Source organism: Dama dama, chromosome 30 (genome assembly GCF_033118175.1).
Source record: "Dama dama isolate Ldn47 chromosome 30, ASM3311817v1, whole genome shotgun sequence".
Classification (NCBI taxonomy): Eukaryota; Metazoa; Chordata; class Mammalia; order Artiodactyla; family Cervidae; genus Dama; species Dama dama.
In genome coordinates this window covers 29,874,267-29,895,793 of record NC_083710.1, presented here as the reverse complement: position 1 = coordinate 29,895,793, position 21,527 = coordinate 29,874,267, and the positions used below count along the sequence as shown (strand labels likewise).

At 34.0% G+C, this 21,527-nt stretch overlaps 1 protein-coding gene across 1 annotated transcript in view; it reads left to right on the top strand.

Annotated features, from left to right (window-relative positions):
* Window positions 1-21,527, top strand: part of NBEA (neurobeachin) — a 649,896-nt gene that overhangs the window by 77,240 nt on the left and 551,129 nt on the right. Inside the window, exons 2-6 of the mRNA XM_061133617.1 lie at window positions 1,909-2,140; window positions 5,506-5,606; window positions 5,848-5,943; window positions 15,757-15,878; window positions 17,762-17,888. Coding sequence (XP_060989600.1) covers window positions 1,909-2,140; window positions 5,506-5,606; window positions 5,848-5,943; window positions 15,757-15,878; window positions 17,762-17,888 — 678 coding nt within the window. The remainder of the gene's footprint in view (window positions 1-1,908; window positions 2,141-5,505; window positions 5,607-5,847; window positions 5,944-15,756; window positions 15,879-17,761; window positions 17,889-21,527) is intronic.

Sequence of the window (21,527 nt, the reverse complement as noted above, 5' to 3'; positions counted from 1 at the left end):
CAGTGAGTCAATTCTTCACATCAGGTGGCCTATCAGCTTCAGCATCAGTCCTTCCAATGAATATTCAGGACTGATCTCCTTTAGGATGGACTGGTTGGATCTCCTTGCAGTCCAAGGGACTCTCAAGAGTCTTCTCCAGTGCCACAGTTCAAAAGCATCAATTCTTCCATCCTCAGCTTTCTTTATGGTCCAATTCTCACATCTATACAGTACATGACTAGATAGACTTTTGTTGGCAAAGTAATGTCTCTGCTTTTTAATATGCTGTCTAGGTTGGTCATAGCTTTTCTTCCAAGGAGCAAGCATCTTTTAATTTCATGGCTGCAGTCACCATCTACAGTGATTTTGGAGCCGAAGAAAATAAAGTCAGCCACTGTTCCCACTGTTTCCCCATCTATTTGCCATGAAGTGATGGGATTGGATGCCATAATCTTCATTTTTTGAATGTTGAGTTTTAAAAGCCAGCTTTTTCATTCTCCTCTTTCACTTTCATCAAGAGGCTCTGTAGTTCTTTGCTTTCTGGCATAAGGGTGATGTCATTGGCATATCTGAGGTTATTGATATTTCTCCCAGCAGTCTTGATTCCAGCTTGTGCTTCATCCAGTCCAGCATTTCTCATCGTGTACTCTTCATATAAGTTAAATAAGGTTAGGTAGTGTTGTTATTATTGCAGTTGTTTTCACATCTATATTATATTATGTGCTCATCCGTCCGTATTAATGAACACTTTTCATGGATGGAAAATTAATTCCGCTTCTTGAGTCTAATCTCTATTCCTTAATCTTATCTTCCTTTACTTCCTCTTTCTCAGCTACTCACTCTTTGTGTCTTCTTTTATACTTTATATAATTTGTAAGCCAACTTCAACCTTTTTTTGGAATAAAATAGGATATATGTAAATACAAATAGACATTTTTATTTCTAGAATTTAGCACTGTTAGTGCATGGGCTTTTTGTGTCCACAGATATATTTCTATTTCTTAGAACAGGAAGTTCTAGTTTTTAATAAATAAAATATCTATTGAATAAGGGAATGAATGACTTCACATTTGTCACATATTTTATATAGGCCTATTATCTTCTGCCTAAATTTCCCATTCTCTAGATCAGAAAGATACCTAAGTTGTTAATGTTTTTCCTTAAAAATGGTACTGATTACTTAATAAACTAATTCATGTGTGATTTGACCAGTATAGAATTAAGAGGATCATCATATCTTTTATTCCATGTGTATTTATCTGTCATGGTATTTAAAGTAGCGTATAGGAGGGACAGCAGTACTTATGACTCACTTGGCATAATGTCACAAGTCAAATACGTTGCCTTCTTTCCCAGTTTACATGTTTTGTTTTTTTTTAAGTACCACTGGATATTAGGTATTTCTCTTTTAAACAATTGTACCATTAATTCTTTCAACATTTAGTATAAGTTTGCTAATATAGTTTCTCATTTCTTCGTATTCTGTACATGGAGATTAGACCCAGTTATTCTTTTCTTGTTACATCTTTTTTGTCAGTCTAGTAATATAAAAGAAAATGAATTTCCATGCCTTGACATTCATCTTTAGTGATCTGCATCTTCTAGTATTTATCACTTTTCAGAGTCAATGTCTTTTTAAGATTTGTCCCAGAACTTACCTCTTAGTCATCTGTTCTACTTTGGTCTATTCTTCTAGACTTGAAATTGCCTTTTCCCATTTGAAAGAAAAAAAAATTCTCTTAGATAGTTTTATTTCTTACAGCGCCTTTCACTTATCTGTAGTGACTTTTTTTTAAAATCAAAATTAGTTTTTGACTAGAAGACTTGAAATTTTTTAGACTCTTAATATTTTCTTGCTAGCTAAATATTTGTTTTGTTGTATATATAACCTCTCATATTATCATAGTGATTTTTTCTGTTTCTTTTCAGCTGGTTGGTGGAGAATTTGACTTGGAGATGAACTTTATTATCCAAGATGCTGAAAGCATAACGTGCATGACAGAGCTTTTGGAACACTGTGATGTCACATGTCAAGCAGAAATATGGAGCATGTTTACAGCCATCCTGCGAAAAAGTGTTCGGAATTTACAGACTAGTACAGAAGTTGGGCTCATTGAGCAAGTATTGCTGAAAATGAGTGCTGTAGATGACATGATAGCAGGTATGGGATTATCTGATAGGAAAGTATAATTTAAATGTTCATATACTTCTCTTATTCTCTAGTTTAATATAGGTTTGTTGAAGCTACTTTGTTTTAAAATAGATAAGTCAAGATGTATTGGAAATGTGCCTTTTATATTAAGGGAAAACCTGAAGAATGAAAGATGATTTCTGTATTAGACAGATATAATTACTATTTTGGTTTTCCAGGTTTTAGAAAATCTGAGTAATGTGGAATAAGTGCTCTGAGATCTATCAGAAAAATGAACAGTGCCTTTCTATGTAGAACTTAAGCTTTTACATAATCAAAATACTACAATACATATTACATTTCTTTAAAATTGGTACTTAATTAAAAGTTCTCTGACCTCCATCTTCTTCAGCCTGACATATGGAACAGAAAGTGCTAAAAGCCTTAGGAAAAGCATGCTGTAATTTTTGGAAATGTCAATCTTACTCTGATATTTTTTGGAGGAATTTTTGTATTAAATGCAGACATTGTGGCTTGGAGTATACAATTTGCATGAAATTTCAAGATAAAAGTTTAATAACTTTGTGTTTTTATGTGTTATTTGAAATAATAATTTTGACATGTGTAATTCTTCATCATCAGTCCTTTACTCACCTGCAAATCCATTCCCCTCAATGGTTAGATGCACTTAAGTAAAAATATTTTGAAAGATGGTCCTAGAACACCAGCTATTCCCAGAAAATAAGGAGTTTGTGATGTTGATTCTCTTAAGCCATGAGTCTTTAGCCTAACTTTCTTCTGACATGAAAAGGTTTCATAATTCTAAAAGTACTAGTATAATTCCTCACAATATCTGATCATATCTGATCCTTAAAAATCATTCAAACACCAGAAAATCCTCTGTAATGTTTTGCTTTATGCATAATTAGCTTTAATATCAGTAGAATAAAATATTAAACAGAAAAGAAGGAATGAAGAATAAAAATCAATGCTTTTTAAAATGTAAACAATATTTCACAATTTTAGTTTTCTTATAGAATATATTAAAATCATTTATAATTACTTTCAAGGTGGCATGTATCTCTATTTAGAATGATTTAGCATTCTCTTGTCTTGGTTACTGATGGTTAACTTGAAAAATTAGAATCAAAATTAAAAGATATTTTTGATGGAGATATAGTACCCTTTCTCTAAATTTTAGCATTAGCAGGAATTTATTTGTATAAACTTACATGTACACATGTTGTCTAGAACATCATTTGATCTTTAAATCCTCATATCTGGGTTTAAACCCTTAAAATTCTTTCCTTTTTCTTTCTTTCTTTTTTGTAAATAAAGTGCACTTTATAGAGTACACTTTAGAAAGTGAGCCACAATTCTGAACATACTATACGTAACTGATGAGTACTGAAGTAAGGTGATAGTAAGCTTGATATTACCAAGAAACTCGTATCTTCACATTTTCTGTTACACAAACCTCTTAGTTTCCTTATCCCTTATTCTTGTTAATAATATGGATAACAAAATTTTCACTTTTTGTTATTTAAACATTAAAAAAGTGTTAGAAAAATTTCCACTACTTTACTTTTCAGTAGAGAAATTTAAATCTAGATAACATACTAATGAAGCCCCAGTAACCACCAAAACCCTACTAAGTTTTCATTCTGAGTGTTTTGTAGCATGCTACATTAAAAGAGATTCTTTTCATTTAATAGTGTTGAAAGTATCTCTAGAAGGTGTTTAAACATCTATTGTAAATTGATAGTATATTTTCATAGTATTTTTTCTCCTTTAAAAATCTTGTATGAGAAAAGAAGAGTTGTTATAGTGAAATTAAAAATTGAGGTGCTTGTTTATGTTATCTGTATAATAAATAAGAAATTTTAATAATTATGTAAGTAAATGCAAATTTAGTAGATCTTCTTTTGTGACACATATAGGAGATGAGATAAAGGTTTGGAAATACAGTTCTTTTACTGTAGTATGTGTAGACATACTTGAAAGAAATCTTTGATGATTTTGCCATTTCAGCTAGTTGCTTAAAAATGCTTAGTATTAACTTGAGGTTTTAAAGTGCTTGGTTTTTACCTAGAATTTTTTCTTAGATCACCTGGCTAATATATAGTAACTTTGGACATTTTTATAATTTGAATAATGAATGATCTTTCATTAAAAATGTCTCTAAAATGGCATATCCACAGTACAATTTTATCATAGAGATTGCTTACTTACAGTGGTGTTATGAGTAAGTCAATTTATTGATGACAACCATATTATGTTTCTATTTTGAAATACATACATAATATTTTTAAAGTCTCAAAGTTCAGCTATTAATCTGTGATATTAAATAATGTATATATCAATAGCTAATTATTTCAGTTTAACCTAACCTAAACTATTAATTGATGATAAGCTTCTTTTAATGTTTATGTGTATTTATTATAGCTTGTATAGTATCTGAATTCTTAGTAAGTGCTTTAGATATTGAGATATGTATATTTAAATGTTTAATTTCTTGCAAAGAATGACTCATAGAGGTACTGTGTGACTCACAGTGTCTAGAGATGAGAAAGTAATCAGAGACAAGAAATTAAATATATATTTTTTTCTTATCTAGTGAGTCGGTATGTCTCTTGTATGCACATAAATACATTGTCATGATGGATATCACTAGTCAGGGGTTGAAATGGTACTTCCATTTAGAGACTAGTGGGTAAAAATCAGAGCTCTGAAGACATATTGCCTAGGTTTGAATTTTAACTGTACCACTTACTAGAGTGTGTGCTTTGGCAATGGAATTAAGTTACCTGTGCCTCACTTCCGCATTTTTAGAAGAGGTTAATGATAATACTTAAGCTTGTTACAGGGATTTGTGAAGTTAATCTTTGTAAACCACTTGGAATGATGCCAGGCAAGGAGTACTCAGAATTGTTGCTGATGGGCCAGGGGATATTTCAAGACTATATTTTTTTAAGAGTAGATAATTCTAAATCAATATGTGGTCAAACATCAGTTTTCATTTGAAAATAACAAATTTACAATGTTAAATCATTGTACCTTTGCATATTTTTGCCTGTCTTTCCCTGCCTATAGCAGATTTATGTGTATATATGTGTATCCTGGGAATTTATAAAATCCATTTTTTATGACTTTTCAAAGAGAACTTAATTGAAATCATAATTCTGATGGGAAAAAAAGGTCTTTAAAGTATTCTTTTCTTATATGATGATTAATAATTGTTAATTTGAATGGCTATTCATGAGGTTATTGGCTATAATGGATACCAATATATATGTAGAAATGATGAGATAACTTTTGCTCTTTCTAAAAGTGTATTACCTTGACAGATGACAGCTCATGACTAGAGTTCAGAATAACTTTATTTTCCTTTGAAGATCTTCTAGTTGATATGTTGGGGGTTCTTGCCAGCTACAGCATCACTGTCAAGGAACTGAAGCTTTTGTTCAGCATGCTTCGAGGAGAAAGTGGAATCTGGGTAAGCTGTGGTCAAAGGGAAAAGTATTCAATATCATTGCATTAATACTTAATGTTCAACAAGTTGTCTCTAAAGAGCTATAAACTTGAATTGGTAATAAAAATTGCTCCTCTTAAATAGTTCAGTAAATGATTTAAAAATAATTTTTTCTCTAGCTAGAAAACAGTCTGATGGTTAAGGTGATATATTAGATATTTTTGTTAAATTTGTACAGTGACATTTCTTTTTTTTGTTTCCTTAGCCAAGGCATGCAGTAAAATTATTATCCGTTCTTAATCAGATGCCACAAAGACATGGTCCTGATACTTTTTTCAATTTCCCTGGTTGTAGTGCTGCGGTAAGTTTTAAATCCTTGTTTGTTTTTATTTAAGTCAATTCTATTATGGCATAATTTACCCACAGTCAAATTCAGCAATTTAAAAAGTACAGTTTAGCTATTATAAACAGTGCTTCCATGTCCTGGCTATTATAAACAGTGCTCATAATAGCCAGGACATGGAAGCAACCTAGATGCCCATCAGCAGATGAATGGATAAGGAAGCTGTGGTACATATACACCATGGAATATTACTCAGCCGTTAAAAAGAATTCATTTGAACCAGTCCTAATGAGATGGATGAAACTGGAGTCCCTTATACATAGAGTGAAGTAAGCCAGAAAGATAAAGAACATTACAGCATACTAACACATATATATGGGATTTAGAAAGATGGTAATGATAACCCTATATCAAAACAGGAAAAGAGACACAGATGTACAGAACAGAATTTTGCACTCTGTGGGAGAAGGCGAGGGTGGGATGTTTCAAGAGAACAGCATCAAAACATGTATATTATCTAGGGTGAAACAGATCACCAGCCCAGGTTGGATGTATGAGACAAGTGCTCGGGCCTGGTGCACTGGGAAGACCCAGAGGGAGGGGGTAGAGAGGGAGGTTGGGGGGGGAATAAAAAAATAAAAAGTACAGTTTGATGAGTTTTGAATAATCCCTTCACTGTCACCACAGTCATGATTTAGAACAATTCCATCACTCACCAAAATTTCCTTGTCTGTTTAAAGCCATTTCCCTCTCCCTGGTCCTCTCCTTTGCAGCCTTTGATTTATTTTGTGTTTATATAATTTTACCTTTTTAAAAATTTCATATAAATCAAATCAAATAGTGTCTAAGTCTTTTTCTGTCAGCTTTCTTTTACTTAGCTTAATGCTTTTGAGATTATCCATTTTGTAATAGATTATCAGGAGTTTATTCTATTCCTTACATTCTGAGTAGTATTACATTTTATGGATATATACTACAGTTTGCTATTCACTAGTTGATGGACTTTTGGGTTTTCAGTTTTTGGTTATTATAAGTAAAGCTGTTAGGTCTTGAATGTAGATCTTTGGCAGGTATGTTTTCTTATCTCTTGAGTAAATACCTAAGAGTGGGATTGCTGGGTTTCTTATTGTGTATTTCGTTTTATAATAAACAAGCAAATTGCTTTTATAGTGAAAAATTTTGCATTCTCATAAGCAGTATATGAAAATCACACTTGATCTGCATCCTGGACATTCAGTTCAGTTCAATTCAGTCCTGTCTTTTTAATTTGAGACTTGTAAATGCTAGTATAAACGTAACTCAACATAGTTTTAATTTTGTGTTGCCCTTATGGCTGATATTGAGCATTTTTCTTGTGTTTATTGGCCATTCTTAAATCTTTTGTGATGTTTGTGTTCAAGTCTTCTGTTCACGTTAAAAAAATGTGATTGTTTGTCTTGTTATTTCAAGAATTCACTATATATTTTGGATATAAATTAATTTGGAAATGCATTTGTCAAATATTTTCTCCCAATCTGATGCTTGTCTTTTTATTTTCTTAACAAATATTTTTTGAAGTGCAAAGGATTTTAATTTTGATGAAGTTCAATTAAAATTTTCTTTCTTTTATGGCATATGCTTTTTGTAGTCTAAGAATTGGTATAAACCAAGGTTATAGGGTTTTTTCTCTTACACATTCTACTGAAAGTTGGTTATATTAGCTCTTATGTTTAGGTCTTATGTTAGGATCACACTAAGATCCCTTTTGTGTGAATTTTTAAAATATGGTGTGAAGGAAGATTGGAGGTTAAGTTTTGTTTGTTTTAACATGTGACTATTGATTATTTCATAACCATTTGTTGAAGCAACAGTTCTTTTCACTTTGGATTGTGTTGATACCTTTCTTGAAAACTGGCCATTTTTGTGTGGCTCTAGTTCTGAATATTCCAACTCATGAAACACAATATATTTCTCCCTTTGTTTCATTTTCTTTTGATTTTTCAGTGTTTTGTAACTTTTAGCATGCAAAGTATTAAACATTTTGGGTTAAATTCATTCAGAAATATTCCATATTGTTTTATGTTAATATATAAAAATGCAAAATTTTATTATTGTTGACCTTACATCGTGAGACCTTACTAAACTCACTTACTTGTCCTAGCAAGTTTTAGTAGATGTAGATACCTTTTAATTGCATTTTGTACCTTATTACACTGGCTAGGACCTACAATTAGTAATCATAACAGTTTTGACTTAGTCTTAGGGAAAGCATTAAATATTTCACTGTTACATATGCTATTAGCATTACATTTTAAGATAATGTCCTTTATCAGGTTGAGGAAATTCACTTCTATTCATATTTGCTGGGCATTTTTTTTTCACCATCAGTATATTAATGTCAGTGTTGAATTTTGTAAAATGCTTTTTCTGATTTTATTGAAATGATCATATAGTTTTTCTTCTTAATGTTATTAATGTGGTAAATTACAGTGACTGATAATTCAGTGTTAAATCACCTTTGCATTCCTAGGAAAAAAATATATTTTATCACAGTGTAACAACCTTTTCATACAATACTGGATTTGATTTGCTAATATATTACTAAGAAAATTTACAGTTATTTTTACGATTGATTTGAGGATACATTTTTCTTTTCTGGTAAAATCTTTCTCCAGTTGTGATGTTCAGTTCAGTCGCTAAGTCGTGTCTGACTCTTTGCGACCCCATGAATTGCAGCACATCCCGCCTCCCTGCCCATAACCAACTCCCGGAGTTTACTCAAACTCTTGTCCATCGAGTTAGTGATGTCACCCAGTCATCTCATCCTCTGTCGTCCCCTTCTCCTCCTGCCCCCAATCCCTCCCAGCATCAGGGTCTTTTCCAGTGAGTCAACTCTTCGCATTAGGTGGCCAAAGTATCGGAGTTTCAGCTTCTGCATCAGTCCTTCCAATGAACACCCAGGACTGATCTCCTTTAGGGTGGACTGGTTGGATCTTCTTGCAGTCCAAGGGACTCTCAAGAGTCTTCTCCAACACCAAAGTTCAAAAGCATCAATTTTTCATTGCTCAGCTTTCTTCACAGTCCAACTCTCACATCCATATATGACCACTGGAAAAACCATAGCCTTGACTAGATGGACCGTTGTTGGCAAAGTAATGTCTCTGCTTTTTAATATGCTATCTAGGTTGGTCATAACTTTGCTTCCAAGGAGTATGCATCTTTTAATTTCATGGCTGCAGTCACCATCTGCAGTGATTTTGGAGCCCTCAAAAGTAAAGTCAGTCACTGTTTCCATTGTTTCCCCATCTATTTGCCATGAGGTGATGGGACCGGATGCCATGATCTTACTTTTCTTAATGTTGAGCTTTAAGCCAACTTTTTCACTCTCTTTCACTTTCATCAAGAGGCTCTTTAGTTCTTCTTCACTTTCTGCCATAAGGGTGGTATCATCTGCATATCTGAGGTTATTGATATTTCTCCCGGCAATCTTGATTCCAGCTTGTGCTTCTTCCAGCCCAGCGTTTCTCATAATGTACTCTGCATATAAGTTAAATAAGCAGGGTGACAATATACAGCCTTGACGTACTCGTTTTCCTATTTGGCACCAATCTGTTGTTCCATGTCCAGTTGGTTGTGATGTTAAGGATCATAAACTCATTTCCTCGTAAAATGGGTTGGGAAGTATTCATTTCTCTCTGTTGAAGAGTTTGTGTAGAATTGATAATACTTACTCTTGAATGTGGGCTTCCCAAGTGGTACTAGTGGTACAGAACCTGTCTGCCAGTGCAGGAGACCTAAGAGACACACCTTTGATCCCTGGGTCAGGAGGATCCCCTGGAGGGGGGCGTGGCAACACACTCAACACACTCCAGTACTCTTGCCTGGAGAATCCCATGGACAGAGGAGCCTGCAGGCTACAGTCCATAGGGTGGCAAAGAGTCAGATGCCACTGAAACGACTTAGCACACATGCACACACACACACACTCTTGAATGTATACTAGAATTCACTATTGTAGCCATCTGGGTCTGGGATTTTGTTTGTGAGAAGGTTTTAAATTATGAACTTCATTCCTGTAGTAGATATAGGAAAGTTTTTTGTTTGTTTTGAATGAACATTGGTAGTTTTGTGTCTTTCATGTAATTTTTTGGTTAATTTCAGTTATCAAATATATTGACATAAGATTGTTCATCCTATCCTCTTATTATCCTTTTAATGTCTGTAGGATGTGTAGTGATGCCTCCTCTTCCATTCTTGTTACTATAATTTCGTTCAGTCTGTCTAGCTGCAAAGTGAAAGTGAAAGTCACACATTCATGTCCTACTCTTTGCGATCCCATGGACTGTAACCTGCCCAGCTCCTCTGTTCATGGAATTCTCCAGGCAGGGGAGTATTGGAGTGGGTTGCCATTTCCTTCTGCAGGGAATCTTCCTGACCAGGGATCAAACCCTGGTCTAGCTGGAAGTATTTCCATTTTGTTCCTCTTTTCAAAGAAATAGCTCTTTCAATCATCTTGATTTCATCATCTCAAGCTATATGGTAATATTGTAGAGCAAATGTGGAATTTTTGGCTAGAACAACAAATTTTGATTTCTGAATCCTCTAGTTCATTACTGTAGAGGACTAGTCCTTAATGTTTCTTGGCTTACTTTCATGTAAAAAAGTACTAATAGTACTTTTATAATGGAATAGGAGTTGTGAGCCTGTAATGAAATAATGTACTGTTTAAGCACTGTAAAGTTGTAAAAAATCATGTAAATATTAATTCTCTTTGGTTATTGTAAGTACTTCAGTGTTCTTGCAATCTCCCATTTTTTTAGCCATTCTCCTAATTTTATATTTTTTCCTGAATATTTTGTTACTAATCTTTTTTTTTAGGGTACAGTTTCACCAACTATAAAACAAAACATAAGAACTTTAAAAAAAAAATACAAGATGGAAGTCAATCATTTTATGCATCTGTTTGTTAGAGTGGAACATATATAATCTGCAGAGAAAACGCTGTCACTGTGCCTAAGTGGGTGAGGGTTCTCTTAGATATAATAGTTCTGCTCACACACACACATATTTCTAACACATTTTACAGAACTGTTGTTGACCTGATGTCTGATAGGTTTCAGTCTAAGGTATGGGAAAGAAGAGCAAAGTGTTTTGACTAAAATATGGGCAAGTTCCTGTTTTATATATAGAATTAACAAAGTTTAGCTACAGCTGAATAAATGACTCTGGTTTAATAAATTGCCTGAATTGCCTCAGTATGGTTGCAGTTCACCCTGTTTTTAGCCATTTGGCCATTTTAGCCATTTGGCCAGTTACCTATCAATATGCAATACATTTTACATACACATAACACACACAGATAATTTTAATGTCATTAGTAGCATATGTTTGAATTGTTTTTGCTCATGGGATATTGGTAGACTTATACTATCTATTCCCCTTTTCCTGGTTTTCCTTGCATCACTTATTTTCATAAAGAGTAGTTTGAATCAAGGGTGTATTCTGTGTAGAGGAGGAAGTAGGGAGGGAACTGGAACTTTTATAACTATTATTTCATTTGAGTTATACAGTCTGTACAAGATAAGTGATATTACTGCTGTTGTCAGTTGAGGAAACTAAGTAATAAGCCTCCGCAGCATAAATGTTGTTCATAGTCTTAAAGTAGAGTCACAACCTTAATAAGAATTTGCCTGATCTCAAATCCAATATTTCACTTAACAACAAATTGGGTAATTTTCAAACATGTTACTTCTGCTGTTGAACTGCTGAAAAATTTAGATAGGAGCTGATTTTAAACCCTTCCTATCACAGTGTTTTGACGATCTGCTTCTGAATGAGCATGAACCAGTGGCATTTTAGTAATAAGAAAATACATAGTGTTTGGACTGCTGCTCACATTGGTGCCTTTGGATGATTAAAATCATGATACCGTTTACTTTCCCTCCAAAATGACCAAAATAACATATTAGGCCTTCTGAATTGTATTTCACATTGTGGAGATACTTTCTATGAGTTTTGTTGCCTCCATACGAGCAATTTGGTAATATTTACAGAGAATTAATTGAATTCTTCAGTGATTTGTGTGAAGGTGAGTGATAAATGTAAGATTATATTTTATATTTATATATATTTATTTTATATGTAAGATTATATTTTATATTATATTATAAATATATTTTATATTTATATTTTATATAAAATATATATTTTATATTATATTTTATATATATTTATATATATTTTATATTTTATATGTAAGATTATATTTTATATATATTATATTTTATATAATATATATTTTATATATATTTTATATTTTATATGCCTGTTACCTTTATGAATATATTGTTTAGATTTGTTTTTCATGATTATTATCTATTTTATGAATTTGCTTAATTTAAGAAATAGTACACTTCTCTATTCATTGAAATAGTTAACTGAACACATCCTATCTGAACATCAGAATCTTTTCCATTTGTATTTTTGCAAAATGAGACAGAAATGTAAATTTTGGAGTGCTTCCCTGGTGGCTCAGAGGTTAACACGTCTGCCTGCAGTGTGGGAGACCCGGGTTCAATCCCTGGGTCGGGAAGATCCCCTGGAGAAGGAAATGGCAACCCACTCCAGTATTCTTGCCTGGAGAATCCCATGGAAGGAGGATCCTGGTAGGCTACAGTCCACAGGGTCGTAAAGAGTCGGACACGACTGAGCTACTTCACTAATCTAGGAGGCAGTGAGGGATACAGATTTCAGAGTTCTGTGGCCTCACTGGACACAATGAGGGACCCTATTTATGGATACCAAAATATTGTAGAAGGAAGTATGGAAGAAATGTGAAGGCAGCTTAAACCCATAATCACAGACACAGTCCAAAGGACATGCCGTTATCACAATGGGATAATGGGTATTTAGGCCTGAATGATTTGGGAGTAAATGAACCTGAGTTCCACATTAGGCAGTCCTCTCACAAAGTTAGCTTTTTGTGCACTGATTAAGGGAGCATGTATGCATTAAAGAGTTGAAAAAAGCTAGGGATACAATGTGTACTGTATGAAAGACTTTGGTTGGTAACATATGAAAGAACTGGAAGTTGAGTCATACCCTTTAGAAATGGGACATTAGGTCCCCAAAACATTTTTTCTAGCTGTTACTTATTAAATTTAAGACTGTACTTCAATAAAAGATAATAAATTTAGAATATATATGTAATAAAAAATAAATTTGAGAGAATGTCCTTGAGTAGAGTTAACCATCTTGTTGAAGAGATTGGCCATAAATAAAGATCCCTGTTTATCTGTGGAATTATTGTTGTTTTTTTTCAGTCGCTAAGTCGTATTCGGCTCTTTGTGACCCCGAGGATTGTAGCCTGCCAGGCTCCTCTGTCCGTGGGATTTTACAGGCAAGAATACTGGAGTGGGCTGCCATTTCCTACTCCAGGGGATCTTCCCGACCCAGGGATTGAACCCATGTCTCTTGCATCTCCTGAATTGGCAGGTGGATTCTTTACACTAGTGCTACCTGGGAAGCCCCAAAGAATATTATTATATTATTATAATATGGGAAGCAAGACCAGAGACTATTGTTATATCATTATCACTGAAGCTTATTGTATTTTTATTTAGTGAGATTTTTCTTTTTTGTGTTGTATTTACTTCACTGGTATTTGCAACTGAATGTGATTTAGAACTCTTTCGGTCCTACCATTTGGATAATAACAAATGGGTACCACATGCATTTTCCATGGTGGAAGAATAGTTCTGGAAAACTTGAAGAGCAGTTCAATTTCCTGCATCTCTTAGTTCAACACATTGTCTTAAGTTCTGATGTAGAGCTCAGTAGACCAGATGATGAGACTGATGATATATTAATAGAAAGTGCTGGGGCCATTGGCTGGAACTAAGAGATTGCTTGGATATGTGGAGTAATGGGGGAAAAGAGAAAGAGTGAGCTGTCCTCACTCTTATGCTTATTATTGCTGCAGTGGTAGTGTTGTCATGAATTGCTGTTGCTGATATGGATGTGCACTTGGGTTTGCTCATCATGGCAAGAGTTTGGAAATCATGAATCCAGTGCTGTGCCCATTGTGTTCCACGAATGCATACATTTAAGTTATTTTTATAGTTCTGTAGAATCACTATTCAATGTCCTCAATAAATATTTCTCCTGTTTACCTTGGTACTCTGAAGCAGCTATAGTAGGTGATGTCTGGTTTAGTGAAACTTATGGAGGTATAATCCAGCAGTAAACTTGGCAAGAATTACATTTTACTAACCAGCAAACAGAAAAATTAAGTAAAACATTTTCCTTTTTAAAAAGTTAAAAAAGCTATATTGATAATTAAACTGGACTAATTGCTTAGTATTACAATCTGAAAGGACATGACATGCATTGTATAGGAAAACTTGCATTTCATTTTTAAGGTTTCAGTCTTCATATCAAATGGTATGTTTCCATTTATGTGTTTCTATATGTGTTTTCCTTTTTTTTTATGCAGTAGGCATTTTGCCACTTTGAGATTTTTCAGTGATCACATATTGAATGTTTTCTATGTCTTAAGTCACAATGCTGGGAGTATAAACTGTATTTCTAACTCTTTAGGAACTCATTGGTAGACATAAATGCACCTTGTTACAACAGGCTACTAAGTGCTATGTGCTAGGGACTAACTCCTGTGGGAAAGCAATGAAACAAGAAACTAGGCTATGGTGAAGTTCAGGAGAGCTTCACAAGAGAGAGATGTATTAGCCTGGAATTGAGGGGTAATTGGGATCTTATTGGAGGCTGTGTTTTGGGCAGAGTAGCATCATGTACAAACTGGGGAACAGGTAATAGAACAGAACATGTAACAGTTGGAACAGCTGGTATGTTCAGATATACTTTGGGATGTAAGGTAAGGCACTAGAAGAGAATAAGATTGAAAGGATTTGTTGGAGCCAGAGTGTAACCTTAAGAAACTTAGAATTTATTTTATATGCGGAGGATATTTAATATGGAAGCTATATGTTATATTTGAGTAAGTTAATTAGCAGCAATGTATGAAGGGTCTGCTTGGAGGAACAGATCAGTAATAAAAGCATTAAGGGTACTTATCCTTTATGTGAAGGAATTTAGATATCTCATAGGAAGATAAGTGAATCCACTTAGATTTCTTGACTTCAGGTCAAGTAATATATTGCTTTCTCATTTCTTTTCCCTAGAATGGCTAGTTTTTTTTTTTAATTACTATTATCAACTGAATATTGTATTAATTCCTACTTTTAAGTGGATCTGAGTCCTTTTTGATCATAAATTTCAATGGTTCAGTTTCTGAATGATAAACCTCATGTTCCCCTTCTTTGTTTCAGTATTAGTGTTATTTCTTAACACTTCTGTTTATTCAATATTGATTCCATTAATATTTCTAACACAATTGTTTTTTGATTGAAAATTCAGCTTCCTTTATCAAGTAAAATATTACTGAAAACCTAATGTAAGCTGAAAACTGAAAATTTTGCAGCTATGTGTAAGGGACTGTATATTGGTGAAATTGAAGGAGGCTTTATTGGAGTACAGTTTGAACCATACTATATAACTTAGAGGTTATATATATATATAACCTCTAAGTATATATATATATATATAGTATATAACTTAGAGGTTATTGAGTATTTCAAAGTGTAATGCTTCTATAGTCAACAAATAATATTAATAGATGACTTTAATAAGATAATAATTTCTATTTTTATATTTGTCCATGATTCTTTGATACTCATACCTTCATTGTGTTTTAATCTGTGAAAGCCATACTTGACCTTAGTTACTGTCACATTTTCTTTAACTGATACTTTCCTATTTTTTATCATTACCTTGTAGGCAATTGCATTGCCTCCTATTGCAAAGTGGCCTTATCAGAATGGCTTCACCCTAAATACTTGGTTTCGTATGGATCCATTAAATAACATTAATGTTGATAAGGATAAACCTTATCTTTATTGGTAAGTTATATATTTAATTTTAGTACTTTTGTCTTAAGCATTTCAATTTTTAAAAATATGTAACATAGTTTCAAGGCAACATAGTATGTAGAATAAGTAAATAAATATGTTAAACCTATAAAGATATAGTTATGTCAGTTTATTCATTTCTTGCTGTTGATTCTAGGCTATCTGCCCTACTATTTTTCTTCCCCCCCTCAATTCCATTTTAAAAATCAAGCGTTACAGACCTTCTGTCTCGAGTCTGCACATATCAATTGTATGTTCTGAGTGAAGATGCTGATCAAGAAGAGAAAATGAGAAACAAACTACTATCAGATTTCTTTCACTTTGCCTTTTGACTTACATGGTTCTGTGAGCATAATTAAGCTATGCTTTGAAATACTGATTTTGATAACCATGTGCTGCTGCTGCTGCTAAGTCGCTTCAGTCGTGTCTGACTCTGTGCAACACCATAGACGGCAGCCCACCAGGCTCCTCTGTCCCTGGGATTCTCCAGGCAAGAATACTGGAGTGGGTTGCCATGTCCTTCTCCAGTGCATTCATGTATGTGCTAACTCGCTTCAGTCGTGTCCGACTCTGTGCGGCCCTATGGGCAGTAGCCCACCAGGCTCTGCTGTCCACGGGATTCTCTAGGCAAGAATACTGGAATGGGTTGCCATTTCCTTCTCCAGATAACCATGTGTGAGGTTATAATTAGATAAGATTAATTATTTAGTAGATAACTAACAGAAAGGGTGGATCATCCCAACAATGGGTTCACCTGTAAGACTCAGAACTTGGTCAGTTTAGATTACCAATAATGCCAAGTCATAAGAACATCAAACTTTCATTCATTACCTTACTATGTAGTAGGCATTATAAGTGCTTACTTGTATTACATCATTTAATACTTATAGTGCTCTGAAATAAGATTGCCCGAGTTTAAGTCCTGCCTTTACCACTCACTGTTTATCCTGTGCTTTGGTGTCTTCAGCTGTAAAATGAGAATAATAATAGTACCTATCATGTAGGATTTAACGGTAGCATAATATTTTATGTGCTTTTTATATAATGACTAGTTCAGAAATGTGAGTGTTGAAAAATGTGAGCTATTGATAGGTTGTAGACTCTATACTACAGAAAGATTACATATGGATAGTATGTATGGATAATATGAGAGAGAGTTTTAACGAACATTTGAACTTCCAAACATAAATGGGGTTGAACTTCCAAAAGATCATTTTGGGAGATCATACTTTTATTGCAGTAGTACTGTCCTTTGTCAGAACATTTACAGGTTTTTATGTGTGATTAAATAAACAGCTGGAGGACTATTTCTCTGGAAGAAAATAATTCTACTTCTTAGTCACATCTTTTTTTTTCTTTTTTTCTGTTTTAGACAGTACATGTATTCCTTTGCTTGATTTTGCTTGATTACCTACCTTTTTTTCCCAACTTGGCTCTCACTTTTTTTGTAAATTTGTAAGCTATTTTCAGAGATATAGTAGAATTAAAGAGCAAGTTGTTTTTGGAAACATTAACTGTGTATATGATTTCTGTATATGCTAATCCAGGTGATCATTGAAAGTTTATGAAATCTACTTGGTAGCCTTTTATTGACCATTAATTTGTTTTTATGTATTTGTGTTACTTTACATATTTGTGAAATTGAAATGTTAAAAGATTCTATAGTCTGCTATTTTCCCAACTTAAATTTCTTCTTTTATTTCTAAAGTTTTCCTGTTTTAGTCTTTATTGGTACCTGTAATACCCTTTCTACTCTGTAGGTATACAAGTTTTATTTTTATAATTGTGTTTTATATTATTTATATAATAGTAATCTTCAGGTATATTGTTCTTTGTAGCAGAGGATATTATACTACTTTCAGTTTTCTTTGCAGTTTTCGTACTAGCAAAGGAGTTGGTTACTCTGCTCATTTTGTTGGCAATTGTTTGATCGTTACATCACTGAAGTCCAAAGGAAAAGGTTTTCAGCACTGTGTGAAATATGATTTTCAACCACGCAAGGTATGTATAGGTAAATCATCTATTAAGAGTAGTGCAATTCACCATTCCCACTATCTTAAAACTTAACTATTATGACTTCCATAATATTCTCTTTTATTGGTTTTCTCATGACTCCTATCTCTTATCTCTGTCTACATTTTCTTTGTACGTTTATGTCTAACTTTTGACATAAAAAAAATCAGTTTCCTGCCCTCTTGCAGTGTCTGTTTCTCTCATTCACTCTCTCATTTGCTGTCTTGCTGTGATATATTCTATGACATTCTTCCCATGAACTCTCAGTGCATAGTTACTGAGTGCCAGACACTGTTGTAGGCACAGGAGAGATGACAGTGAAAAAAAGAAACAACATCCTTTCTTTTGTGGAGCTTCTTTTTTTTTTTTTTCCCCCAGGTATTTTTATTCAGTTTCAGGGCATATACTACCCCATATCCACAGGAACCCATCCTAACAGATTTGGAACTCATGTAAGGTGGAGGGACTGCTTCATTCCTTTTTCTTTCTTTTTTGTTATCCAATGTGTATTGTGCCACATACTGAAGAAAATACTATTTTGAATGGGGTTCTCAAATATATACCTTTAATTTTTACATGAGTCTAATAAAAAGTTTTCCCTAATGTAAGGGATAATTTGTTATTTCTATTAAACAATGGCAATTTAGCAATAATTCATTAATATATTAGAAAATAGCTTAAAAGCAATGATTTTAAATAAATTTATACATTAGAAGGGGATTTCTTTTTTTCTTGATACAAATCCCACTTATTTTCATATAATTCTCATTGTCTCTCCTCTAGAAATTCTGATTTATTAGATTTGGGATGAGACCTAGGCAGTATTTGTCAAATGTGCCAAATTATTTTGAATTTTAGTGGGAATTTGTTAGAAATACTGATCCTTGGACTTATTTTCATGGCAGGAATATATATGAGTTTTTAACAAATGCTCTATATGATTTTTCTCATCAGACAGGTTTGAGAAACAGTGCTTCAAATAGTAGAAATAAGAAAACTTAAGAATCAAATAAAATTACCATTAATTAATAAAAAGCAGTTTAACCTGATTGTTCTCTATCTCTCTTTTTTCTCTCTCTTTCTATGTCTTTACATTGTTGCCTTTTGAGAAATACATTCCCATTTGTAACAAATCTCTCTCTCTCTCTCTCTATGTGTATATATATATATGTATATGTATATGTATATATGTGTGTGTGTGTACATATATCTTGGTAGGATCATGGAGTGAAGTGGGTCTTGAAAGGCCTTCTGTAAAGATTTTTATAAAATCTTGAAAATCATAAGTATTTGATTTTGTGCCAAATTGCTTCAGTGGTGTCCAACTGTTTGCAACCCTATGAAGTGTAGCCTGCCAGGCTCCTCTGTCCATGGGATTCTCCAGGCAAGAATACTGGAGTGGGTTGCCATGATCTTCTCCAGGGGATCTTCCTGACTTAAGGATCAAACTCATGGTTCTTACATTTCCGACTTTGGGAGGCTGGTTCTTACGGTTTGATTAGTCAAGATAGCTCCACTCTTTTATTTTTTCCCTTTGTTTAGTTTTTTCAGATGATACCCTAGCTAAGTTGTTATCCTTCCTAATAAGAAGTTTAGTTGGACTATCAAGAAGTGTTTTCCTAGTGCTATCATTTAACCAGATGTTTGACCTTGTGGAAATGAATGTAAATGATTAGCATATTACCTCATATGTAGTAACGTGCTCAATGCATATTAACTACTATTGATATTTGTATAAATATCATGTTATATTTTTCTACTGAATTCTTAATATAGTCCTTTTTTATTGTTCCTGTGAGTGTCTTTCTTTTATACTCCTATTTTTGAGTCTCAAACTAAACGCAGACCTCAGTGTACATTTATAGTATCAGTATACATACACACTATCCAAGTTTATTCCTGTTTCCTTTAGTCAAAAACTATCAAGTCAAAACTTGGCACTGGGAAGACCCAGAGGAATCAGGTGGAGAGGGAGGTGGGAGGGGGGATCGGGATGGGGAATACGTGTAAATCCATGGCTGATTCATATCAATGTATGACAAAACCCACTGAAATGTTTTGAAGAAATTAGCCTCCAACTAATTAAAAAAAAAAAAAAGTTAGGTATTAAAAAAAAAAAACAAAACTTGGGCTTTTTTGGTTCAAAAAGTCACTTGTCTGTTATCTGTAGAGTACATCTTGATTTTCCTAAGGAAAGAAAATAGAAAAGTTTATTTTCTTACAATTAAGTATTGTTCATTTTGAGATCATTCATTAAATTGTGTATTCATTTATTCACCCATTTAATCTTACATGTTGATGTTATGACCAAAAGCAGATTCCAAACTTAATTATGTGGCTAATAATTGGCTAACTTTATTAATTAAGTTGGTTACCACTACCCATTTAAGTGAAAAATTGGAAACCTTTTTAGATTCCCTTTTTAAAATTAGCACCTCAAGGCAGTTCTGTTAACTAGTTCCTGTCCCCCCCTTTTAGAATTACCAATGCCTTTATCTTAATGGCATCACTCACTCGATGGACATGAATTTGAGCAAGGTCAGGGAGATAATAGGGAAGCCTGGCGTGCTCCAGTCTGTGGCGTAGCAAAGAGTTGGACATGACTGAGCATCTGAACAACAGCAGCTCTTAGTCTTAACAGTCTCACATCCTCACTGGTGTCAGTTATATTCCTATGCTATGGAGATGATCATGTCACTTTCCTGCTTTAAATTCTTTAATGATACTGCACTTCAGTTCAGTCGCTCAGTTGTGTCCGACTCTGTGATCCCATGGACTGCAGCACTCCAGGCCTCCCTGTCCATCACCAACTCCCGGAGCCTGCTCAAACTCATGTCCATTGAGTTAGTGATGCCATCCAGCCATCTCATCCTCTGTCATCCCCTTCTCCTCCTGCCCCCAATCCCTCACAGCATCTTTCCCAGTGTCAGGGTCTTTTCCAGTGAGTCAGTTCTTTGCATCAGGTGGCCAGTGTATTGGAGCCTGAGCTTCATCATCTGTCCTTCCAGTGAATATTCAGGACTGATTTCCTTTAGAATGGACTAGTTGGAGTCTTCTTGCCATCCAAGGGACTCTCAAGAGTCTTCTTCAACACCAAAGTTCAAAAGCATCAATTCTTGGGTGCTCAGCTTTCTTTATAGTCCAATTCTCAATCCATACATGACTACTGGAAAAACCATAGCTTTGACTAGACAGACCTTTGTTGGCAAAGTAATGTCTCTGCTTTTTAATATGCTGTCTAGTTTGGTTATAACTTTTCTTCCAAGGAGCAAGTGTCTTTTAATTTCATGGCTGCAATCACCATCTGCAGTGATTTTGGAGCCCCCCAAAATGAAGTCACTGTTTCCATTGTTTCCCCATCTATTAGCCATGAAGTGATGGGACCAGATGCCATGATCTTAGTTTTCTGAATGTTGAGTTTTAAGCTAACTTTTTCATTCTCCTCTTTCACTTTCATCAAGAGACTCTTTAGTTCTTCGCTTTTTGCCATAAGTGTGGTGTCATCTGCATATCGGAGGTGATTGATTTTTCACCTGGCAATCTTGATTCCAGCTTGTGCTTCATCCAGTTCAGCATTTCTCATGATGTACTCTGCATACAAGTTAAATAAGCAGGGTGACTATATAC